Source organism: Amblyomma maculatum, chromosome 2 (genome assembly GCF_055883805.1).
Source record: "Amblyomma maculatum isolate TAMU_Amacu chromosome 2, ASM5588380v1, whole genome shotgun sequence".
Classification (NCBI taxonomy): Eukaryota; Metazoa; Arthropoda; class Arachnida; order Ixodida; family Ixodidae; genus Amblyomma; species Amblyomma maculatum.
In genome coordinates this window covers 149613702-149633055 of record NC_139345.1, presented here as the reverse complement: position 1 = coordinate 149633055, position 19354 = coordinate 149613702, and the positions used below count along the sequence as shown (strand labels likewise).

Genomic DNA, 19354 nt, shown 5'->3' with positions numbered 1-19354 from the left:
AATTGGCGTGGCGCTTACATGATATCCCTGAAATCAAGTTTTTGCAGTACGCAGATATCACGGTATGGAGCACTCACCATGATCTTCTCACTCAAGAAGCCGCCCTTCAGTCAGCATTAGACGTAACCTCTGATTACGCATCCTCCATTGGCCTTCACCTTTCTGTGTGTAAAACTTCATACACGTCAGTCGCCAACCGCTGTAGACGCCGTAAACTTGCCTCAAATCCAATTCGTCTCTCTCTATCAGGCGCCCCAATACAAGAAAGTTCGAGCCTGAAAATTCTGGGCTTAACAATTCACCAATCAGGATCAGCGACTGCTTGGCTCTCTCAGGCAAAAAAGCAAGCACTTCAAACTATAAGTTTAATAAGAAGAATTGCCCCTAAAACGGGTGGCGCTGGCTCGTCTGTTGCACGCCAGTTAGTGAGGGCGGTTCTGCAGCCCCGTATTGTTTATCAGGCCCAATTCCAGCATCTTACAAGGGCACAATGGGATCGCCTTGAAGCCGTAAATCGAGAAGCTATGATGACCATAACATGCCTTCCACGAATCACACCGGTCGTAGCGTTACAGGAGAATGCGCAACTCAACACCATCGATGAACTGGTGCAGCAGCGCCGAGATGCTCGCAGACTCAAGGCCACTTTGTCACATTCCACGCAAGCACTGAGGGCGTATGCAACGTCACACATTATTCTTCAGCCACGTGCGCCAGTTCTCCCTCCCTGGAAATTTATACAGTTAGGAGAGAACAAGCCAACTGATATCCGCACACCGACGTCTGCCAACTCTGCATCGTTCCTACGCCAGAGATTTGAAGAGCAAGATACTAACCTGCCTCAAGATTTCATAGTAGTTTACGTAGATGGTAGCCTGCAAGGCTGTGAAGCCAAAACGGCAATCCACTGTCCACGGAGACCTAGCCTGAATCAGACAACTGCGTTTCAGCTTTCGGAACCACTTACATCTTTCTGCGCTGAGCTTGTGGGAGTTCAGGAGGCACTCTGCTCAGTGACTTCTATAACCATGCTCCCTACAGCCCACATTGTCATCCGCACTGACGCACTTCAAGCAGTACGTCTGCTCCGACGTGTCAGCCGCTGCCCCAAAATTTGCCAGGACATCCACCAGCTTGCAGCGCGCATCCCACAATCAATACGCATTGAGTGGGTCCCACGGGATCTGCTGCCTTCCCAAAGTCAAGCTGATTTTGCAACCCGCCTCGTGAACCAAAACGCATCAATTCCACGGCTTCTCGAAGTCGACGACGCTACCCTCCTTTTGTCAAGAAAGGAGCACCTCCGGCGCCGCACACGTGCACTTATCCCTCCGTGTGCGATATCCCTTCCCCGCGGTCTCACCCGTGCAGAGGAGGTTGCGCTTAGGAGGATCCGGGTCGGTGTTGCCCTTACACCAGCTGTAACTAGGACGTGGTCATACTTCCAACACATATCCTCGCCCAGGATGCCCGATCTGTAACAACGAAGATGTCGAGGCCGACATCCACCACTTGCTGTGGGACTGCCCAGCACTCAAGCCAATACGAATCCGGCACCTGAGAATAGCTGGCCTTTCAGCAACCAATCCTGCCTCATACGTCACTTGGACGCAGGGACCTCATCATCGCTCACATCTGGACTTCATAAAATCAGCCAACCTTTTTCCATTAATTTAATCATTTATTCATCCTTCATCTCATACCCTACTGATGCCTTGAGGCAATAAATATCGACTAAAAAAAAAGAGCCTTCCTGTTGAGCCTTTCATCATTCCATTACAGTGGTACAAACACGCGTCAATTTGGCTCCTTTTAACAAGAAAGCATAAAGAGAGATGAAAAATTACGGCCGATTTAGAGCGGTTAATAAAGGTTCAAATTCGGCGTGAAGTCTTTGACTACATCGTTATGTAGTCTGAGCATGGTATCTTGCGTACAGAGGCCGGGCCTGAATCCGACCAATTCAGCCGCCCACGCATCATTCTCTTCGGCGTATTTGGTTAGCCTCCTCAAGTAGTTTGCCTACGCAGGATGTTAGTGATATTGGGCGGAGATTCTCTAAGCCCGCTGGTTTTCCCTGCTTGTGGATTAGGGTGATCTTAGCCCTCTTCCACTCTTGGGGTACTTGACCCCTCTCCCACACCTGATTTAAATATCTGGTTAGGGAATTGATCGATTCGTCGCCCAGATTTGCGAGCATCTTGTTATTAACGAGGTCCGGCCCGGGGGCCGAGTGTCTTTTCAGGCCATGCAGCTGCGCTCTGGTGTAGTCAGAGACTTCAGGAAAAAAATACGAAGGTTTTTCTAGGCTTAGATCTTAAGAAAGCTTTCGACAATGTCAGCCACGACGCCATTCTCGACGGGCTCGCTGAGCTAAGAGTAGGCGAAAGAACCTACAACTACATTAGATCATTCCTGCGAGACAGGACGGCGATCATCAGCTTTCAGGGCGTAAATTCGGAGGAGTTCCCGCTGGGTAACAGAGGCACTCCGCAGGGGGCTGTACTCTCACCTTTCCTTTTTAACATCGTAATGAGGGAGCTCCCCCGTAAGCTTGGCCATCTCGATGACTTAAAGCTAAGCATCTACGTGAACGATGTGACCGTCTGGATGCGCGACGGGAACGACTCGTACATCACATCCAGGCTCCAAGAGGCAGCAGATATAATCAGCAAACACGCAGAGGACGTAGGTCTATGCTGCAGCTCGCCAGAAAAATCGGAGCTCCGGGTAATGACCAGCAGTAGTGGGAAGCTAACTCCAGATATCAAAGTTAAAGTCAACGGGAACGAAGTCCCGAAAGTAGATGAAATTAGAATATTAGGTATGATTATCAACCGCAGAGGTAGTAACAAAAGCCTGATTAAGAAATTAAAAGATCAGGCGGAGCCCGTAGTCAGAGTATTTAGGAAGACGTCCAACAGAAGGAGTGGTCTCACGGAGGCTAGTAGACTCAGATTCGTACAAGCTTTTGTCAAGAGCAGAATTTGCTACGCGACTCCATTCCTAAATATCAACAAGACCGAAGAACGCGAATTAAACACCATAATTAAGAGATGCACGAAGTGCGCTCTAGGACTCCCCATAACTACTTCTAACGACATTCTAGCGAAAATGGGGTTGCATAATGAGTGGAAAGAGCTAGCTGTGCCGGTCAGGCTGTCCTAGAGAGAGCGACTGGCAGGAACGGTGGCGGGTAGGCAAATCCTAGACTGGGTAAACCTACTAGCGCCCGGGGAAGGCGAAAGTGTCAGAGAAAGCATAGATCGAGAAATCAGAAAGCATCTATACGTCTCGCCCATACCGAAGAACATGCGCCCCGTACACGACGAGGGGAGGAGGAAAAGCAGAGCTAAGCACCTCGCTAACAAATTCAACAAACTCCAACCGGGATCGGTCGCCTACACCGATGCAGCGATCGGGAAAGAAGGCGACGTAGCCTCGGTCACCCTATTAGACACCGGGATTGCCATAGGAATCGAAATAAACAGAGATCTACATCCGGCAGAGGCGGAGGACAATGCCATAGCCATTGCCATTGCACGACCAGGCGTGAAACACTTCATCAGCGATAGGAAAGCGGCGGTTAGGAATTTTAGCAAGGGTAGAGTCAGCAATCGTGCTGCAAAAATTCTGAACGAGTTGTCTCTCACCGAAAGCGTGACCATAATCTGGACCCCAGCACACGCCGGTCTCGCCGGCAGCGAGGCTGCCCACATGCTCGCCCGCTCCTCGCTACCTCGGGGTGCTGCGGACGCCTCCACAACATCTAAGAGAAAATAATGTATTGGTACGTTCAGGGATGTGATCGACAATCTGAAGAAAGACCGGAGGATATATCCGCCACCGGATAGATCCCTGAGTAAAAAGGAATCGTACGACTGGAGAAGACTCCAAGCTCGAAATTTCTTTTCGCCTCTGTGGAGAAGTTGGACGGGTACCAGAGGGCGGAAGAGGGACGGTGCAGAAACCGAAATTTGTAAATTTTGCGGCCACGTGGCAACATTAAATCACATAATATGGAGATGCGTTCGTACCCTAGGGCGCAACGCGATTAAAACTAGTGATGAATGGGAGACCACGCTAAGAAGCTCCGACGAAAAAACTCAGCGATTCGCCGTCCGCCTGGCGGCCGAGGATGAAGACCTGTTCTCCTAGACGGGGCCGGGTGTCCGCTGGCCGCGGTGGGACGGACTGCCTCCCTGGACGCCTGCGTGCGGACCCGGAGGTGGCTGCCGCGCCATATTCGACGGAAATAAATGTTCTTCCTCCTCCTCCTCAAATTGGGCGCTTCAGCACTTTGGTTTCATGTCAAACACTCATTAATATACAGACGTGATCATACTTGTCCTACTAAAAACCAGCTGACCTAAACACGAAGCTCCACCTTATTCAAACCGCAAGAAATTTTCATTATGACTCGGGATCAGCATGTCTGAATCGAGGTATAAGGGCTCTGGCGGAATTGATTCCCTGGTCAAACTGTTCATCAAATTCGCAGCCACTGCCAATAGGTCAATTTCACTAGAGGTTTCGTTAAGCCGCCGCCGCTGCCGCATTGCATGTTAGTCAATGTAGTTATGCCGCTGCGGATTGCCCAAAGTTGCTGCCTCCCCCATCTTGCTCTTCCTCAACGTTTTGAAAGTGTTTCGCGAGACTTTCTGCAATTTTTTCACGGTGTGAAATTGGCAGTTTTACCTGCTGCGTTTGGTGCAATGAGCTCGACATGCATAGGTCCGGCCCCGCTTTGATGGTACGTATCCAAGCCGGTAAAGCCACAACACAACCTGCAGAGCGTCTCGTTAAAAGCTTACAGAACTCCTGACAGTGACCTCACTGCATGCATATTATCGACACTGACGCCAAGCAATGCATACGAAGAATATCACGTAGCACACAGACGGGTAGAAGCGCTAGGGTGAGCAAAAATGGAAGAACACCAGAACGAGACGGCCTACCGCAAGGTGTTCTGCAACTTTATCGGAGACGTTTTGAAAAAAATTCCGACGATTACGTTCCTTCCTAATGCGGAATTTGAGCGGAGCTCATCGGCTGTTTCGCCTTTTCGATAGATTGAGGCAAATAATTCCAACAAGAGATGTATGTACAATTACAACTTTTATTCAGGCGGTTCGCAGTGGCGAAGAGCGGCGGCTATGCGTTTTGGCTCGGGCGGGGCATATATCGAGATCCGCCGCTACCGATCCGATCCGACGCTCTGATTGCCACCCACTGGGGTGGCACTGGAGGAAGAGCGAAGAGAGCAATTAAGTTATCGGAGGGTCGCGGGAGATAGCGCGTGGGTCCGTAGGAACGTAGCGGGACGATGAGATAGCAGCGACCTACTGATACCGCTGACGCCGCTACCGAGTCAAGTCAGAGCCGGCGCTTTGGTAACCGGAGACCTCATCGTCGCCACGCAGGAAGGGAGCGGGGGGGGGGGGGGGAGGGGGGGCTCAGGATCACGAAGTGGTGAACCATTGCGGCAGGAGCGCGCAGCAATCGGAGAACGCGCGGTCGACGCCACGGAGGGAAAGAGAGGACACGCGCAGAGGCGCACGATGGCGGCAGGAGCGCTCGCCGCCCCTGCTTCGGAGCTGCTTACGAGGGACCACGGCGAAGACAACGACGAAGCGAAACGCAGGAACGGATGACAGAGTTGCGCTCAAAAGCCTCCCGCCTCATGCAACAGGAGGTTTGTTTGCGGTGAAATCGTGCATAAAACGTACGCGTAGTTGACCCTTTTAGGCTTGGCCTATTTTACAGTGGTGCTTATCTGGTGTGGCGGTGCACGGTGAAAAATCAGAACTGTCTGCGACGAGGCAGAGCGAGTGAAAGACGTCAACACCGACTTTCCGGCGAATGGCAGTGGCGGGGACCTTGGCACCTTGGGGCTATCTGGCTGGCTGGCTGGCTGGCTGGCTGGATGGATGGATGGATGGATGGATGGATGGATGGATGGATGGATGGATGGATGGATGGATGGATGGATGGATGGATGGATGGATGGATGGATGGATGGATGGAATGAATGGATGGTTGGAATGGATGGATGGAATATGGGAGCTTCCCCTTTGAAACAGGGTGGTAGCAGTAGCTATCATGCTCATTTTTCTTCCTATATCTTAATTATTGATTTAGATTGGTTAACTATAAACCATCATTCTATTTATTATTTTTTTTTCTACATTACTAACATTATGTCACTTCTCTGCTTTTAAGCCACCAATCTTCCAGTCGTTTTTTGCTAGTTTCCACCGCCGGTTTATTCACACGCCCACTGCTATCTCTAAACCCCAGAGCTTCAGGAGCAGTGACTGCGCCTGTATCAGCTTCCGGATGGATACCATTACATTCGAGTATCATATGGTCAATTGTTTCACTGGAGTTACCACATACAGCACATGCGTCATCTCCATTGTTAAATTTCTTTTTTGTAGCTGCGTGTTCTAAGACACCCTGATCTAGCTTCAAAAAGTAGGGCACTGCCTCTTGAGTTATCAAAGAACGCTTCCTTCCTGATCTGCATTTTCCACTTTCGGTATAATTCCACACTCTTTCTTTTCCATCGAATTTATCCAATTTTTACCTTCTGTGCTTTTCACTTGTTGCTTAATGCTCTTTATTTCTCCGTCCTTGTGACTAGCATACTTACTAGTTAGTTTCCTAGTTCTTTTCCTCCATTGTGAGTCAACGCTTTTTAGGTACAGTACGTGCTGCATCACTGCCTTGTCGTGGCGGAGTGGCTTGCGAAACTCGATGAAGTCGTGAGCTCTGCTGTGTAGGGCCACCCAAGATAGACAGGTCACGGCAGAGAGTTCTGACAAAATGTGATTCACTGGAGAAGGTAACCGCAACCCACTCCAGTATTTCCTGCCAAGAAAACGCTATGGCCAGTCACAATACTATTAATGATATGGCGTCAGAAGATGAGCCCCCCAGGTTGGAAGGCGTCCCACATGTTACTGGGGATGAACAAAGGGCGATTCCTAGTAGCTCCAGGACGAATGAAGCGGCTGGGCTAAAGCCAAAAGAACGCTCAGCTGTGGATGTGTCGGGAAGCGGCAGGAAAGTCCAGATGTTGCAAGGAGATATATCACATAGCAACATGGAATGTAAGATCTATGACCCAAGGTAAACTGGATGTCGTCAAGCGAGAAATGGACAGATTGAACATTGATATCTTGGGTATCAGCGAGCTCAAATGGACCGGAATGGGAGAATTTAATTCCGGCGACCATTATGTCTTTTATTGTGGGCACAAATCCAGGAGAAGGAATGGGGTCGCTCTCATAGTAAACAGAAGAATGGGCAAAGCAGTGCGAAGGTACAACCCCAAAAACGACGGAATGATTTCACTTCGGATCCAATGTCACCCTTTCAACATAACAGTTATCCAAGTCTATGCACCAACCCCTACTGCTGAAGAAGCGGATGTTGAGAGATTTTATGCGGACCTACAATGCCTTTTAGACCACACCCCATCATCAGACGTCGTTTTTCTCATAGGAGACTGGAATGCTAAGGTCGGGAGTGAAGAAATATCCGGAATTCAAGGCAAGTTAGTCTTGGTGAGCCAAATGAAGCTGGGCAGAGGCTAGGAGAGTTTTGTCAAGAAAACAACCTGACCATAGCGAATACTGATTTTCAACAGCACAAGAGGCGCCTGTACGCATGGACTTCACCGGACGGTCTGTACAGGACTGAGATCGATTATATCCTTTGCCGGCAGAGATGGAGAAGCGCTATACAAGCAGTAAAAAAATGCTTGGGGCCGACTGTGGCACCGATCATCAGCTTCTTGTTGCCAAAATTAAGCTTCGATTGAGGAAAACGCAGAAAACTAGCATGCCATTCAGGTATGATCTGGATCAAATTCCATTATAATATGCGGTATAAGTGAGGAATGAATTTCAAGAATTAGATCTAGAAGACAGAGAGCCCGAAGAGATGTGGACTGATGTTCGCGATATAATACAAGAAGTTACTACTAAGGTAGTTCCAAAGCAAAAGAAATGCAAGAAAGCAAACTGGTTATCTGAAGAGGCTTTGCAAATAGCTGAGGAAAGGAGGATGGCAAAGGTATGGGGAAAGGGAAAGATACAAGGTTCTCAATGCGGATTTTCAGAAAATAGCAAGAAGAGATAAGAATGCTTTTCTGAACATACAGTGCCAAGCAGTTGAGGAAAACAGCCAATTAAGGAACACAAGAGCTCTCTATAAGACAATCAAAGATATCAAAGGAAGCTTCTGTGCTAAGCTGGGCGTGATAAAGGAAAAACGAGGCAAGGACCTCACTGAAGCCTCAGAGATAAAGAAGAGGAGGCAGGAATACACAGAACTGTACAAGAAGGACCCGAATGTGCAAACCCAATATAAGACGGTTGTGATTACTGATCTCGAGCCGAGCATCCCGAAGAGTGAAGTTGAATGGTACTTAGCCAGCCTTGCTAAGAACAAAGCTAGCGGAATTGATGGCATTCCTGCTGAGTTGCTTCAAAACCTAAACCATGACGTTGTTTACATTCTGCATACATTATGTCGGAAGATTTGGACAACCCTGCAGGGGCCACAGGATTGGAGGAGGTCAGTTTACCTCCCCATTCCAAAGAAAGGCAGTGCCAAAGATTGTTCCAACTACCGCACGATCGCGCTTATTTCGCATGCTAGCAAGGTGATGTTGAAAATCCTCCAAGGTAGGCTGCAGCAGTATGTCGATCGGGAGCTTCCGGACGTGCAAGCTGGGTTTCGCAAGGGCAGAGGAACTAGAGACCAAATTGCCAACCTTCGCTGGATGATGTAAAATGCGAGATAGTTCCAGAATCCAATCTACTTCTGCTTTATTGATTATGCGAAAGCGTGTGACTGCGTAGATCATAGCAGATTGTGGCAAGCTCTCCAAAAGATGGGAGTTCCAATTCACCTCACCTGTCTCCTCAGGAACCTGTATGAAGGGCAAGAGGCCACAGTCATAACTGGGCATGGTCTTACTGATTGGTTTCCAATTGAGAAAGGAGTGAGACAAGGCTGCATACTGTCACCCTGCTTATTTAACCTATATGCTGAGTGCATCGTGAGGAAGGCCGGTCTGGACGAGTCTTCAGCTGGGGTGAAGATTGCCGGAAAGCGTGTCAACAACTTTAGATATGCGGATGATATCACTTTAATAGCAGAATGTGAAGTGGAACTCAAGAGACTTCTGATGCGCGTACAAGAAGAGAGTGAGAAGTTTGAGCTTAAACTGAATATTATAAAGACAAAGATCATGGCGTCTTGCTCTATCAATCCTGGAGCATCAAGGGACAAGAAGTGGAAGCTGTGACAGATTTTCGCTTCTTGGGCTCCAAGATTACCTCGGAAGGAGACTACAGCCATGAAATTAGGAGACGCCTGCTTCTGGGAAAGACAGCAATGGTTAGCTTTGACCGCCTGGTAAAGAGCAGAGACATTAGTCGGCCAACCAAGATCCGTATAACTCGTGCTATGGTCTTTCCAGTGGTGATGTATGGATGCGAGAGTTGGACTCTGAAAGAGGCTGACCGCCGAAGAATTGACGCGCTTGAATTGTGGTGCTGGCGAAGGCTCTTGAGAGTTCCTTGGACTGCCAGAAGATCAAATCAGTCGATATTGTCGACCATAAACCCTGACTGCTCATTGGAGGGTCAAATTCTAAAGTTAAAGCTCAGCTACTTTGGTCATCTGATGAGAAGAGAGGAGTCGCTGGAGGAAGATTTGATGTTGGGAAAGGTTGAAGGTTGGCGGAAAAGGGGTAGACATCGAACGCGATGGTTAGATGGCATCCTCGAGGCACTGCAGATGAAGTTATGTAATGTTAGGAAGGTAGTGAGAGACCGGAAAGTGTGGCGTGACATGGTCCATAGCGTCACGAAGGGTCGGACATGACTGAACGACTGAACTGAACTGACGTGCTGGTAGCACGCATTGCAGCGCTTGCTTCGGCGGTTTTCGATCGTGTCGCTGTCCTCCAGCGACACCAGATGGCGCCACCAGTGCCCCTTACCAGAAAGTTGGTGTTGGCGTCTTTCGCTCGCTCTGTCTCGTGGCTGACGATTCTGGTTTTCCATCGTGCGTGACCAAACTCGGTAAACTGCATTGTGAAATTCTCTGAACACCCAAAGGAGCAGCAATGGGCAAGCTTTGTGCGCGGTTTCACCAAAAACGGGCGCCTGATTGAGGTGGTCGATTTTGTTTTCAAGATGACTGAAATGAATTTACAGAACGCTAATAGGAACACCTTTAACATTTTTTTTGTTATATTACAGCTCTAAAGGCAAATTATCTACTCGAAATGCTCGCGTAAAGAGTAAGAATCATCACGTGAACATAGTCTTAGAGTATCGGAATATCGAGAATGTCATGGCATTTGTCCCATGCATTCGCGTGGAGATATCCCTACCGCACTTGATAGTGCCCATTTATCTCTCTTTTCGTCGTGAAACGATTAATACTTTGTGTACTTAGACCAGCAGTGTTATGTCAAGGTCTCTTCGCATCACGGGGCGAGGTAAAGCGTTTCACAAAGTGGTATCGCGACTAAATGTCATCTTCTTCGGCGACGGCTGTGCAGCGTCAGCTGCAATGCTTGGTTCACGTCGGTGATGGTGACTACAGCTAAATGACGATGAAGCTCGAGTGCGCGCGCGTGCGCAGATCTTTTGGGGAAATCGGTCTATTTGGCAAGGAAATCTGCGACTGTGATGTCACGCAAGCCATGGCGAGGTACCATGCCATTTGCAAATTATCTTGTCGAAGGCACTCTCGTGGGAAGGACTGAACGAACAAACATACGATCAAATAAAAGCAGTATCATGAGCTAAATGCGATTGTGGGGTCTAAGTGCTGACGCAATAAACAGAGCCCCTACTTAGTGAGAAAGTTCTCTCCACATCCGCTACCTTAACAGATTTTGTTGTGTGGCACGGGCTCGAATAGTATTTTTCAATCCTTTTTCAGTCCCAGTATGCTTTATAATTTTGGCTCGTGCCCTGCACGAAAAGCAAAGAAAATGTGGCAGGAAATTGGACAGTAAAGAATTCGCTTGCTTTGATGTCCATTTTATTGCGGCAAAAATCATGGGCCGCGCTGGGTTCGGGGCTGTTTCGACCTCTCTAATGTGCGGATACGTCGATCTTCAATATCAGCTGGACGTAAATGCATTGAAAATGTTTGGCTGTCAGAAAGCTTTCCGTAATATTCAAGATATATTAACAAGCATAGCATTACCCAGGCTTGATGAAGGAGAGACACTAACTTCAGAGAGCTAGTGCGTTACCCCCTAAAAACGTATAAACAGTGTCTCACCGTTGTTAACTCCGAGATACGAAGTCTCAATGGCCATGAAGTCGGGCAGAACATCATCGAAGGCCCAACCCTTGGCGCCAAACTCGGACTCCCACCTGTCGTAGTCCTTGGGGTTTCCACGAGCGTAAATTATATTGTTGATTGAGCTTGAGCCACCAAGGAGTTTACCTCGTGGGAATCGGTTGATCTGCAAATGGGCGTCACTCGTGGTCAACAGTGGTGCTGCAGTTGGGGAGATTGAGCATACAAAAGAATCTGGACTCTACGTTGTTGTACCGACTACGCCTAAAGGATACACCTCAACATTGTTAGGTATATAAGCCATTCCGGATTTTTTTCTTTCTGAGAATAAATGATTTCGAGTTTGCAGAATTCCCGAAGATGCCAATTCTTTGGAACTGCATTGCGCCTCCAGGAAATAGCTTAAGGAACCCTCAGCAGATAGTTTAGGAATGCCTTCAAGATTATGAGGTTAAAGTGTTATTAATTTCCGCCTGATGCTTCCCTTGATGATCCTCTTTTGATGACATCAACTTTGCTGCATCATTACTCACAAAATGCATGTAATTTGCCCCTCTATTTCGACACATGTACTCATTTAGCTTATAGTTATAAGCTACGACTTTATTTGAAAGATGTACACGGGATAGGAATAGATTCCCGTTTTAATCAAGCCGCATGGACCTGACAATCCGGTCTAGGACTAGTGCGTCTGACTCGGATAATAGGGGTCTTGGGTTAGATTTTCTCCTCATCATCCCTTCTTATAGAAGCTACATTATTTGCTGAGCCTCTGCCATGTAATTGGTTTCCCTAGCGGCACACAACTCTCCGGTCAATAAGTACTAGGTCACGTCACCTGGAATGCTAAACTCTACAAACCAAACCATTTTAAAATGAGTACAGAACGACATAAAAGTGTGATCGTTTCGTCGTTTCTTGGAAATCCAGCGAAGCGGCTGCTTCTAGTGTGCCTACCCGCCTCTTTCTTTTCACTTTTCAATGAGCTTTTTTCGAAAGCATACCTAACATGGGATATTCAATAGGCGCGAATTTATGCTCACTTGGGCCTTTAGTGGTATAAGGAAACACATTCCTGTGTCATTGGAGGCTCGAAAGCTATTACTTAAAAGAGTACAGATGCTTCATTTTTGGGTTCGTGTTTTGTATTCGGTAATGAGCGCAAGACTTTATTGCAACCGGATCACCCGTGATTTTCACCTACGGCCGCTGAATAATTTATAATAGAATTTCTTTTTTTACCAGTTTCGGTTTCGGTTTCAATAGCCGAGCGATGGCTGTGACGTTAGGGTCAAGTCTAGGTCACGTGGGGCATGAATAAAACAGTGCTATTGTAAGGAAGAAGATGATACAGCGCCGAAGCTAACGACGATGAAGACGCCGATCAGCTGGCGCGCGCACTGAGAGCTCGGACCGCCTTGTTCGGCCGATATTGTGCCTCGCTCTGCGATCGTCGTGTGCCACCGGTCGCCGTCTCCAGTCCTCCGAACAACCCCCCAACAAATCCCTCTTCATTTGATGGAACGTGCCGAGGTACGACCCTTACACGATCACCGTGGAGCTCCGCAGCCGTACGATACCTATGGCGACAAACGAGGTAGGCCAACGAGGTAGGCCAACATCCAGTGGCAGCCCCTTCGCAGTCCATCTCATGCTCCGGTACCATTCGGCAGCGAGATCCCGCAGTTTTCAGCAGGCAGGGCGACCAGGACGTTGAAGATTGGTTGGCCTCGTACGAGCGGGTGAGTCGTTATAACAACTGGGATGACCGCATGAAGCTCAACAACGTCATCTTCCACCTAAGTGACAATGCTAACCTCTGGTCTCGAAATCATTAGGCAGACACGCCAACTTGGGCCCACTTCAAGGCAAAGTTCATGGACATTTTCGGTCGGCCCACAGTGCGGAAACTACGCGCTGAAGAAGCCTTGCGGGTACAAGTTCAGCATGAAGGGGAAACATTCACGAGCTACATTGAAGACGTCGTAGATTTATGGAAGCGTGTTGACCCGTCTATGGATGAGGCTGCCAAGATAAAGTACACAATGAAGGGCATTGATGTAGATGCATTTCACAAGCTGGGGGCAAAGAGCCCAACCACAGTGGCCTCAGTATACAACCTTTACCAGAGTTTCGGTGAAATGCTCAAGTAACGCCTCTGCACTCGTCGCTCTCCCGCACCTGCTGCGTCCATCTCTGGCCTGGCTGTGAGCAGTAACCTTTTGGCTCACATCAAAGATTTTGTTCGAGATGAGGTGGGCTTTTTTTGGTCCACGCCCGTCGTCTACAGCCCAGCTACTTACCCCTGCGATCCGACACGCCATTCCTCAGGAGGTTGCCGATGCACTTTCCAGTTTTGGCCAGCCAGCGCCTGTCACACCTCATGTCGACCCTGTCCCACTGCAGTCCACACCTCTTGCTGCACCATTGAGTTACAACCCCCTGTGGTCGTGCCGCCTCTACCTATACCAGTAAAATGCCTCCCATATATACAGATGTGACCGCCCGCCCTCCGCCACCACAGTCGTTTGCGTACGTGCCGACTATGGCGCCACCGACTATCGCTCCACGGTACTTATCAACGACGCCTCCGTACAATCCTTGGCGCACGAATGACAGCCGGCCTATCTGCTATGCCTGCGGCATTTCAGGCCACGTCGCCCGCCTGTGCCATCGTACTCTGCGTTCTGCGCCTGCACGCACTATGGGTGACAGCAATTATCAGTACGACACTTTGCGCCCACCTTCGGGGACATCTCCAGGGCAGCCGCACACATCATCGGGCCGCCGCCAGAACATTTCATTGCACCACTCACCGTCACCTCGCCGTCGGTCCTTGTCGCCAATACGGCGTCACAGCGTCACACAAGACTCGGAAATCTAGCAGCCGCAGTTCCTGGGGCACGAACTGCGCACATTTTGCCTACCACAAGTCCTCGTCTGTTTCCGCCGAACGTTCTCGAAGTTTTTGTCGACGGTATTCGTGCCCTTGCACTCGTCGATATCGGGGCCACTCTGTCAGTCATTAGCGAAAGTTTCTGCCGCTCGCTTCATAAAGTCACCACTCCGCCTTCTGGACTTTCTCTTCGCACCGCCAGCGCCGATTCCGTTCGTCTGTCTGCTGATTGCACAGCGCGTATCGTTATCGCGGACGTCTTATACGTCGTCGAGTTTTTAGTGCTTGCATCATGCTCGCATTAATTCTAGGCTGGGATTTCCTTTCTCGCCACAATGCTGTTATTGACTGCGCCCGCGCCCACGTCGCCTTGTCTGCGCTCTGTGATGCGGTTCTTGACCATTCGCCATCTTTTTCTTGCTCCAAACCTGTTGTCGCCGACGACACCGACATTCCGCCCAACTGTGCTGTGATTGTTCCCGTGTGTGTACCTTTTTCTTTCGATGCGACTGTTCTTTTTGCGCCTTCTCCCATGTTCGCCTCATGCCGTCATCTTCTTCTTCCTTTTGCTATCATTGATGACGGTGCCGTTGACATAGTTGTTGCGAATGCATCCACCGCTGTGCTCCCACTACTTCGGGGAGAATGCCTTAGTCATATTGAAGTTGCTGACCTCATCTCGCCTTTTGAGGTTGATGGGTATCTACCTCAGACTGCCCACGTAGGCTCCGTAACGCCGATTACTGAGTCTTCCGATATACCAGGTTGGGACCTTTTTCAATCGTCTGTGGCCAGTGACCTCGACCCGACTCACCGTGAACAACTGTTTGCTCTCCTCAACCAGTTCCGTCCTTCGTTTTACGCACAGATGACTTCCTTGGGCCGCGCGACCGAGGTTGTTCAGTACATCGACACCGGCAGTCATGCCCCTTTTTCGCCAGCCCCTTACCGTGTTTCGTCTGCGGAGCGCCGTGTTATTGCTGACCAAGTCGACGACATGCTACAACCTGGTGTAATTCAGCCTTCATCTAGTCCGTGGTCGTCTCCCGTGGTACTTGTGAAAAAGAAGGATGACTTCATAAGATTTTGCATTGACTACCGCCGTCTTAACAAAATTGCTCGTAAAGACGTATACCCACTACCCCGCATTGGCGACGCCATCGATTGTTTACAAAGAGCTTAGTTTTTTCGTCCTTGGACCTGCGTTCTGGCTATTGGCAAGTCACTGTGGCTGAGTCTGACCGACCCAAGACAGCCCTTGTTACCCTTGGTGGACTATATGAGTTCACTGTGATGCCGTTTGGTCTTTCAACGCTCCTGCTACGTTTGAGCGAATGATGGACACCATATTACGCGGCCTCAAGTGGAAAATTTGTGTTTGTTATTTGGATGACATCGTCGTTTTCTCTCCCACTTTTCCGACGCACCTCGTGCGCTTGCACCAAATCCTGAGCTCTCACTGTCGCCGGTCTCCTCCTAAACCTGAAGAAATGTTTTGGCGCCCGCAAGCTGACAATACTGGGTCATGTAGTATCCAAAGATGGCGTCCTGCCCGATCCAGACAAACTACGTGCGGTCACTGAATTCCCGAAACCGACCTCTGTTAAAGAGCTGCGCAGCTTCGTCGGCCTAGGCTCATATTTTCGCTGCTTTGTCCGCAATTTCGCTACCATCATTGCACCGCTTACAAAATTGCTGAATGGTCCCCCCGACTTGTCTACATGGACCCCACTCTGCGAAGATGCTTTCACTACGCTCCGACGTCTAACTTCACCGCTCATTCTCCGCCATTACGACCCATCCGCTCCTACAGAGCTACACACCGACGCTAGCGACATCGGCCTCGGTGCTGTCCTCGCTCAACGCAAGCAAGGCTTTTCCGAATATGTGGCTGCTTACGCTAGCCGAATGCTAACGAAAGCTGAATCTAACTACACCGTCACAGAAAAGGAGTGTCTTGCAATCGTGCGGGCCTTAACAAAGTTTCGCCCTAACTTATACGGCCGCCGCTTCAACGTCATCACTGACCACCGTGCCCTCTGCTGGTTGGCTTCCCTGAAAGACTCTTCTGGGCGCCTCGGCCACTGGGCTCTTCGCCTTGGAGACTTTGACGTGATATATCGATCAGGACGCAAACACTCCGCCGCTGACGCCTTGTCGCGCTCACCGCTGCCTTCTCCTGCACCCTCGCACTCGATATCCGAACCCTCCGTTGCAGCCCTCACTTCCGACGACCTGCCTTTTGAACAACGCCGGGATCCCTGGATATCTTCGCTCCTAGACGTTCTCACCGCGTCCTCAACGTCTTCATTCCCGCGAGCCCTTCGTCGCCAAGCTTCCCATTTTACGTTCCGGGGTAGTCTGCTGTATCGCAAAAGCTATCGCCCGATCCGGATGGTCGCAAATGGCTCTAGGTCATTCCCCGCCATCTCAGCACAGAAATTTGTGCCCATCCCAATGCCGACCCGCAAAGCGCACATGCTGGCCTGTTGAAGACATACTAGCGTCTTCGCCATTTGTACTACTGGCGGGGGATGTACAACTTTGTCCGCCGCTATATTCGGTCCTGTACTGCTTGTCAGCAGGAGAAGTCGTCTCTGCGCCCCTCCGCTGGCCCTTTACAGCCATTGCCTTGTCCAGCGCGACCCTTTGATCGTGTCGGCATCGACCTCTATGGCCCCCGTCCATCTTCGACATCAGGCAACCGTTGGATAATAGTCGCCATGGATCACCTCACTCGCTACGCGGAGACGGCAGCCCTGCCTACGGCTAGTGCTCGTGACGTCGCCTCCTTCATCTTGCGTCACTTCGCTCTACTTCACGGGGCTCCTTGTGAAATTCTCAATGACCGCGGCCGCGTCTTCCTATCTGAAGTGGTCAACTAGCTGTTGGAAGCTTGCCAAACAATACATCGAACCACCACGGCTTACCATCCTCAAACCAACGGCCTCACAGAAAGGTTTAAGCGAACGCTTGGTGACATGCTCGCCATGTACGTTTCTTCTGACGCGTCTATAATTGGGATCAGGTGCTTCCGTACATCACCTATGCCTATAACACAACGTCTCAGGCAACGACAGGATTTTCTCCATTCTTTCTCCTATACGTTCGTAAGCCTTCCTGTCTAATGGACACCATACTTCCTTACCACCCCGACAAATCAGAGTACACTTCTCATCCTGCTGTGGCCCGTAATGCTGAGCAGTGCCGTCAGCTGGCGCGCTCATTCACGTCGGACATTCCAGATCTTCGCCGACATGAGAGCGATCACGGCAAGCCCGCTAATGACTTTCCTATCAACACCCTCGTTTGGCTGTGTGTTCCGGCTGATTCCAAATTCTCTGCAAAGTATAATGGCCCTTATCGTGTATTAGAGCATACATCACCAGTTAACTACGTCGTGGAGCCAGCAACGCCTTCTGCAGACCACCGTCGCCGCGGGCGAGAAGTTGTTCACGTCAGTCGACTTAAGCCATACTACGATCCCCTTGTCATACCCTCACCCTAAGTCGCCAGGATGGCTGCCTCTTTCCGCTGGGGCAATTGTAAGAAAGAAGGTGATACAGCGCCGAAGCTAACGACGATGAAGACACCGATCAGCTGGCGCGCGCACTGAGAGCTCGGACCGTCTCGTTCGGACGATATTGTGCCTCGCTCTACAATCGTCTTGTGTCACCGGTTGCCGTCTGCAGTCCTCCAAATAACCCCCAATAAACCCCTCTTCACTATAATCATTCCTGTGTTGTTTTATTTCAGCAGAACACCGAAGCCAGCCTGTCTCAAGGACGCTAATTGCAAAAAGTCAAGAGTCAGCAATCAAATCTCTGAAACCGAAACTGGCGAATAAAGAAAATTCAATTAAAGGTTATTTAGCTGTCGTAGGCAAAAATCGCTTAGTTATCATTATATTTGAATGTCGTACGCATCATTAACTAGAAGAAAAAAAAACGCCAAAACATGGTGTCTATACTCCTTTAAGACGCCGCTTAAATCGAAACAGGGAATAAGGCAAGGATTACCATAACTATGCTTTCTGTAGTAACAAAATGCCAAAAGCTCCGGTCTCGTTGCCTACGCTGCACAACCACCGGAAGTTGTTCACTAGAATAGATACATACCCGTACCAGTGGTGTCGCTAGGCCTCCCTCCACCTCCTCCCCCGTCCCTGTGTTTTAGCACCAATCGCTATTTCCATTCTATCTACTCCGTCCTCATGGTTTACTCTGAAGCCAAGAGCGCTCTGTACTCCACCACGCAGTGTGAGTAATGCGGCATTTGTTTTAACACCTAGACTCAGCGATCTGGCCTCACCACTGATAATTCAGCAAAACATCACATCAAAAGCCCATATTTTCGAAAAGGAAGCAACACTAGCATGTGTAAGTTGCGAGGCAATTCACTGAGCAAGCGACTTAAGACAGGTCATTGCCCAATATGAGGCCATCAGAACAAAGCTACTCATGAACTACGCAGTGTGTAAACATTAGGCGTGTGCATCACCGTAGCTGTACGCGCACAAATATAAGAACAAATGCATGAAGTGCTAAATACTACGATTACTATAGCGGAGTAGCAGTGGAGTAGCCCTATAAGTATTTAAAGGCCATCAAAGAGAATAAGTGAAGAAAACGTGAGAACTGGTGTAGAATAAGGTTGGTCACATAATGGAAGTTTAGAGGGAAACCCTCTTACAGCTCACTCTGCAGCCGAACCCGATCCTCAAAACTCTGAACTCCATGCGTTGTAGTTAGGTCTTAGCAGAGCCAAACGATAGGGGAAAGTCTTTTACTTTGCATTCTCTACATTTAACTTTTCTCCTCTCCTTTCCTCCAAAAGTGCAAGTTGACTTCCGCATCCAGACTGCAAAAGTTGCCAACGCGCAGACATACCAACAGAAAATATTAACCGCGAAACAACCTTTTAGAGCTGGAAGACGGTGGGCGTCTCTATGGCTCATTTATTTTAACGCTTTCAGTTACGTTTCTCATTTTAACAATCACTTTACCTTTTTCAGAGAAAATATGTAAGAACCGCATAATGCACTACTTGAGCACCGTTGGGCACATTCACCCTGAGTTTCCTTTTCAAAGCACCTGACCTTGTTAAAGATGCCCT

The 19354-nt window shown here is 49.3% G+C and overlaps 1 protein-coding gene across 1 annotated transcript in view; it reads right to left on the bottom strand.

The window, feature by feature from the left end:
- LOC146200158 (uncharacterized) overlaps positions 1-19354 on the bottom strand; it is a 66243-nt gene that overhangs the window by 27126 nt on the left and 19763 nt on the right. The window contains exon 3 of the mRNA XM_084595390.1: positions 11323-11509. Coding sequence (XP_084451516.1) covers positions 11323-11509 — 187 coding nt within the window. The remainder of the gene's footprint in view (positions 1-11322; positions 11510-19354) is intronic.